General features: G+C 33.1%; 1 protein-coding gene across 1 annotated transcript; it reads left to right on the top strand.

Moving 5' to 3' along the window:
* The first annotated feature begins 1,359 nt into the window (after nucleotides 1-1,359).
* Nucleotides 1,360-2,542, top strand: LOC114651075 (olfactory receptor 52L1-like). The gene has a single exon (XM_028801034.2). It carries the CDS (start codon nucleotides 1,360-1,362, stop codon nucleotides 2,305-2,307), a length of 948 nt encoding a protein of 315 aa, XP_028656867.2. The 3' UTR covers nucleotides 2,308-2,542.
* The last annotated feature ends 4,880 nt before the right edge of the window (nucleotides 2,543-7,422 follow it).

The raw sequence follows: 7,422 nt of genomic DNA, 5'->3' as shown, positions 1-7,422 counted from the left end.
GTCAACCCTGGTCTCCTTACTGCCAAGCAGCAACACTACCACTGTGCCACTGGCCTGCCCTATTATTATTACCACATACAAAACTGGAATAATCAACAACTTACATCTTGGTGAATGAGTGCATTTAATTAACCAAATTAAATAAAAAATACCAAAGAAATATATACATATTGAAGTATTTTCATTCCAACAAACTTAAATAAACCCTGTCAAGAATAATAGAAGGTAGCATTTAGTTTCTGCAAAAGCATCTTTTAATCATATACTGTTATGCAACAAGACATGAATAAAGGCTTTTTTTGGTGTTAATCACCCTTACAAAGTATCAGTAGATTGTTCATTCATCTGTGCATTTTGGCCTACTAAAACAAAATCATCACTTTGGAAAGGACATAAGTGGCCTAAGTGAGACATATTTCTCTTGATATTGCATACTTCACTGTAAGACCTGTGAATCCTTCATATTCCAATTATTTTTACCAACATATTACAGGCTCTTACTATACCATGCTGCACAGAGATGAATAACCACTTTACTGATGCTTTATTAGCAAAATTAACACCAAAAAAGCCTTTGTTAAGGTTTTGTTACATAAGAGTAAAGGAGTAATAGATGTATTTTTACACTACTTAAACTAAAGTTTTACCATAAAAGCAAAAAAAAAAAAAACCCAGCAAGCTCCTATGAGGGAACCTCTCTGAACACATTGTGAAGAGACAAACAAGCTCCCATGAAAGTAAAGATTGCTATATTTGAAGGAACAATAATTTTCCTTCTCTGGAGAAAACATTAAGGGAAAAGGTACACAAATTAGCTTTACCCTGAATCTCTTCTGACAATGAATATTCCTAAGTGATACAACTGTCATGAGTATCTGGATCTAGAAAAGAGAGTGTATAAAAATGAAAAATGGTGTACAGTTCTTAGTGTCAGATAAAAATCATGAATGTTTTTCCTGTAACAAACACTTGAAGAGATATCCTTCAAACAACTGACTTTAAAGAAGTGCTACACAACACTGGAGGTAGGAATTTCTATTTGATTTTTAAAATAATGTTTGAAATATTATATACTGTAATATATATATATATATATATATATATATATATATATATATATATATATATATATATATACACACACATATACATATACAATACATAGATCATTTTGTTTAAATATTTAATTTACAATTCATTTTGAGTATTATTGAACTACCAATGTCCAACGTCCATGAGACAACATATGCAGTCTGAATTTTGCAAAAAAAAAAAAAAAAAAAACAGAAATCTAGACTTAACAAACTAACAATATTTTTATTTATTCCAACAGGAGGTCTGAATTCTGAAAACCTAGGCATGCAAAATTCATCCTTCGGTACTTACTTTTTACTGTCTGCTTATGGAAATATAATTAACTCAAACTATTTATATTTCTCCATTGTATTAATCCTATACCTACTAGTTATTACCCTCAATCTAATATTTATCTCAGTAGTGTATTTAGAGAGAACTCTTCATAAACCAATGTACATTTTTATGTGTAATTTGTCAGCTAATGAGTTATATGGCAGCACTGCATTATACCCCTTTCTCTTAAATAATTTGTTATCAGATTCTCACGACATTTCTCGAATTAGCTGCCTAATACAGGTTTTTCTTATACACTTGTATGGATCTTTGGAATTTACCATTCTAACAGTAATGAGTTATGACAGGTATGTGTCAATATGTTATCCATTACAGTATCCAGTCATTATGTCTCCTTTCAAAATTGGCCTACTGATTGTGTTAATATGGGTGTTCAATATCTTTAAAGTAAGCATAACTTTGGTGTTAACTGCTGGGTTACCACTGTGTGGAAATATCATAGAAAAAGTATATTGTGATAATTTTTCAGTAGTTAAACTAGCATGCAATGATATCACCAGTTTAAATATTTATTTACTTACAAATATAGCAACTACAGTTTGCATACAATGTTTTCTGATTATTTGGTCATATGTAAGAATTCTCCAAGTATGTCTTAAATTCGGCAAGGAGTCTCAAGCAAAAGCTGTAGCAACCTGCACTCCACAATTAATAATAATAATCAATTATGGAATTGCCTGCTCTTTTGAGACAATTCAGAGTCGATTCAACATGAAACATATACCAATTGTGGTACGCATAATACTGTCAGTTTACTTTCTAGTACTTCCTCCCTTACTAAATCCAGTTATTTATGGAGTAAAAAATCAACAAATAAAGATGACTGTTAAAAAAATATTTCTCACAAAAATAAAAGGAAATCAGATTTATGGATAAAAAGTATCTGAGCTAGTTTGAAAAGTCAGGCTAAAGAAGCTCCAACCTGTTATGGATATAAAGAAATTTCAAGCAAAAAAAACACAAAACCTTTGGACTAGTGTGCTTCTGTGATATTAAAATTAGCTTCATTACTTTTCATTACTGTTTGCTTAAAGATAGCAGAATTTGAATCCTGTGCATGGATTTATATTGTTTGAGAGTGTAGCAGAGATCTGAAGTTATCTCACAAGTTGGGTGATTAAAGAAACTAATACCTGGGAAGCTTTTTCTGCTGTGAAAGAAACTAATTTATCTCACCTTATTACAATGTGACAGAATGGAGTTTTAGGATTTACTAAATATCTTGAAAAAAATGTTTTGGACTACAGGTGTCCACTGTTGCTGTTATGAAATACATTTATGAAAATTTTCTGACAATACCGTACCTCAACTGGAGTAATCAATGTACGGTAATATCCTTTACACAAAGAAAACATTGCTTTTATTTGTTTAAAAATATATCACCAGTCAAGAAGAATACTTTTACAGTTATACATGAGGATATTATGGCTTTAAAATAAAGCATTACTATATCAATTGGCATGAATGAAGGCTGATATGGTTTATTTTCTGGTGTAGATTTTTTGGCTTTTTCAAAAGTAAAAAAAAAATGGATTTAGATTACAGTAAAAAAAAAAAATTCTTTAATTGTTTTTTAATGTTATACAAGATGAGCCTAGCAATAGTTAAGAGAAAATGTTGTAAGTGGCATTATTATAATTAAATTGAATGGATGTTGAAAGTTATGGTTATCAAATGTTTACTCTGAATTGCATCAAAAACGTTTTTTTTTTATACAAATGTATTTAGAATGTTATGATTAATACAAATAAAATAAAAATGAAGATCACAGAAAAATACTACCATGTGTAATTTTTTAAAAATAAAATTTAAAAGCATAATTTCAGAAACTGGTTATTTTCATTATCGGGGTTCCTTAGATGAATGGCATTTAAAGAAATTAATGCGGATGAAGATCCATGCAGATTATGTTTCATATTTTAAACTCCAAAACAAAAAGGTATTACTTAACAGTGTTAAGTTTGCAGTACTAGAATAATGAAACTGAAGCTGCGCTGTTATTTTTTGAAGCAGTGTGAAGAATGTTTGGTATAAACAACATGTAGAAAATAATAAGAACAATGCAGATGTCTACTACATATGTTGTCTTACCAGAGGTCCTTGAAAACTCTGGAATAAAACAAAGACAATAGTAAACATTATCTTTGCTTTTCACTTGATAAGATTATACTTTTTAGTAGGCAGCTATTAAATTATTGTAGAGAGCTTTTAATTTTGCACCACTTACTCCATTTCATTTAAATCAGATTGGGTTTTGGATTAATCAGTAAATAATATATATACAGTATAAACACAAAGTTAAGTAGTCATAATATCTTAATAGAAATTAATACAGAAAGAGTACAAAGTTTACCTGAAAAATCATATTTGACATAATTTTTAGATTATTAACACACTCAGTCCTATGGTCACCCAGCAGTTCAGTTCCATGTCACGAGTCTACTCAGTGTTCTCAGCAGTAGTGGATGGATGACCTGATCATTCTTCATGTGTAACATTCATGTGGATATTCTTGAACTTTTCCATATTTTCCGAGATACTGTGCTGAAGAAAAACATCATTTCGATACTATGATTTCAATGATGGATCTGTGCACTTGATACACCATAAGCCCAGAAGAAACTCCTACCAGAGCACTGCTCATAATGGGTACGCACAGGCAAACCATCATGACACAGCAACAATTAACCAGACCAGTTTGGACTTGTATCTTGGCTCCTTAAGCAAACATGTACATGCAACGAACACTGCAATTAACGTTTTGAACAGGTTTAAAACATTCATGGAGATGATTTTTGGCTTATTCCAGTATATATTTTTGGGAGCTACAATGCTATTATTATAACCCTTTTGTTAAAAATGATGATAATAAAGCTTTGCTTAAAACTTAGCTGAACACAGTAGATGTTCTGTCAAAATATGATTACTGTCTAATGAAAATAATTATGCTAAGGTGACATACATCTTGGTAAAATATATTTTTTTATTTTATTTTAAGTAGTCACTTCAGTTAATAAACAGAAAATTTTCTATTTTGGGAACTCAGAAGTGCCCATGGGAGGCATTCTTGGCAAACTTGTCAAAGTGGATTTAGTTTATGAAATTTTGGTTTTGGCCCTAGTGATACAATTAGTTGTGACTCAGCATTAGAAGCAGGATCTAAAGCAGCTTATAAACCATACAAAAGAAGATAAAATCATAATGCCATTTTTTCGTACCATCATATCACTCCTCATTTTATGGTATTTGAGTGTAAAAGAATGAGGAAGCATTAATTAACAAATTGAAGTTATACCTGTCAATATTTATGTTTATAATGTCTGCAAAACATCATAAAAATAAATATATATTTAAAATCCTGAGTGACAGTTGAAATTAAATAACTGTACTAAACTGCTTTTTATAAAAAACTAAAATAAACCAACAACCATGTAGAAATCATCATCCCAGGAGAGTATGGCAACATGGTGTTTATAATGAGATTGGCTAACCTTCACAAAACAGCAAAGCATGCAGGACGATCAATTATTGTCAAGACAGATAATATTAATAGGTCCATCTATAATAATTCTAATGTTGATAGCCTATCCATCACACCACCAAGATCATATCACCAGTAAACTTTAATCAGTTTGCTAGTTACATTTATACTTGGATCATTTATATACGTAATTTTAAAAGATCAGTGGTTTGTTTTAATTTCATTTAATTCAGCACCATTTTGGCCAGGTTTATGGATATGTGTGTTAGAGTACCATGTGTTTAGTAAGCTGTGGAGACTCCTAGAAGACAGGCATGCCACTGTGGACAGGTTATATAAGACATAAACCATTTTCCTAATGCTGTAGTATACTTCAGCTATTTAGATAGATAGATAGATAGATAGATAGATAGATAGATAGATAGATAGATAGATAGATAGATAGATAGATAGATAGATAGATAGATAGATACGTGCGCATGGGAAACAGCTGAAGGGCCTAAACACTAGTAATTCTACGCCAGGCCAGGGGGAGGCGGAGTGTACTGACTATCTCTCTCAGTCCCTTGCAGACTTTTCCCGGGAAATTCCACCTTTTGCAATCCCAAGCATGACGTCACTTCCGGGCACGAGGACGCCACTCCCAGTTTCTGCACCGTTGACGTCATTTCCTTTCCAGGCCGTTAAAATTGCCATCTTGCCTCAGTACAGGCAGTTCTGTTCTGGACTCTGATCTATACACATCATGTACAAAAAGAAGCAATTTTGCAGCAGAGCATATTATACGGGTGGCTGCCCCAACTCTTTATGATGTCTCTTACTCATTCTTGTTACAATACTTTATTAATCCCAGGGGGAAATTCTACTGCTGTTATTTAGCTTGGTGACCTTAATATTCATGTGGATTCTGACTGTTCATCTGCTTGTGAGCTACATTCAGTACTGGGTTGTTTCAGTTTTGTGCAGCACGTTGGTTTTTCAACCCATGCTAAGGGCCATATTCTAGATCTTGTATGTTCCACTGGTCTGCAGAATGTCTGTACATCTGGTACTGTTATTGGTATCTCAGATCACAAGCTGATTGAATTTAGCTTCACTTATCCCCTTCCTAAAATAAATCTAAAATCTAAAATAACCTATTGGAATATCAAGAACATTGATCAGTTATCCTTCTGTATGTCTGTTGGTGCTTCTTGTCTCCATGATGTTTCTGGCTTGTCTTGCAATTTGCAGATTTTATCTCTATATAATTCCACATTGTCACAAATTTTGGATCATTATGCACCTATTAAATCCTTGGTTGTTTCTATTACCTGGACATCTCCATGGTTTACAGCAGTATTGCGTACCATGAAACAAACTGGTCACCGCTTGGAAAGGCTCTGGAAGAAGATTGGTCTGGCTGTTCACGCCCTGGCTTACACCAAACACCTGAAGGAATACAGATGTGCCTTATCGGCTGCACATTCAAAGTACTATTCCACCCTTATTGACTTTAGTACTTGTCGCAGTTAACAAACTTTGTCAACCTGCTGTTAAAAATGCTTATTCCTCTTTTGAGCACTGTAATCTATTTTTGGACTGTTTTCAGTCAGAAATTACAACCATATATCAAAGTTCTTCTACTAACCATTCCTCATCTCTTCTAAATCTACAGTTTATTTATCTAAATTTAACCCCACTACACCAACTTATATTGCTGAAGTAATATCTAAATTAAATCAATCTACCTGCCACCTAGATCATGCTCCTACTTTACTGATTAAGGCTTGTACTGACAAACTTTCTGCTCCTATTTTTCATTTTCTCAACTGTAGTTTCCACACCTGTGTTGTTCCAAGTGATTTAAAAACTGCTGCTGTAACCCGTTTTAAAAAAACCTGGCTCAAATCTGTTACAGCTAAAATTTTATCGCCCAATTTCTAATCTTCTATTTATGGCTAAGATCTTAGAAAAGGTTGTTGCTGCACAACTCAATGATTATTTAAACTTGCATAACCTGCTTGAGACTTTTCAATCTGGATTCAGAGCCCTACATAGCACTGAAACTGCTTTACTTAAGGTAGCAGATTCTAGGATGGCTGTTATTCTAGTTCTCCTTGACTTAAGCGCAGTGTTTGATAAAGTAAACCATAACATTTTACTGTCCCGACTTTCAGCTATTGGTATCTCTGGTGCTGCTCTTTCTTGGTTTACATCATACCGCAGTGATCGCCAGTATTACATCTTCAATAGGGAATACAAATCTACCACTACTTCACTCACACAAGGTATCCCTCAAGGGTCAGTTCTAGGTCCAATCCTCTTTAACATCTATACGCTCCCATTAGGTGAGATTATTTGTTGGTATAGTTTAAGCTTCCACTGCTATGCCGATGACACACAACTTTATGTAAGTGTTGATGCAACTGCAACATCTTCACCTGCTGCGCTGACTGACTGCATTCTGGAAATCAATCATTGTATGACAGATAATTTTTTACAACTCAATCCTGATAAATCAGAAATCT

The sequence above is a fragment of the Erpetoichthys calabaricus genome, chromosome 4 (genome assembly GCF_900747795.2).
Source record: "Erpetoichthys calabaricus chromosome 4, fErpCal1.3, whole genome shotgun sequence".
Lineage (NCBI taxonomy): Eukaryota > Metazoa > Chordata > Cladistia > Polypteriformes > Polypteridae > Erpetoichthys > Erpetoichthys calabaricus.
Note: the sequence above shows the minus strand (reverse complement) of the source record. Positions and strands in the feature narration are given on the sequence as shown.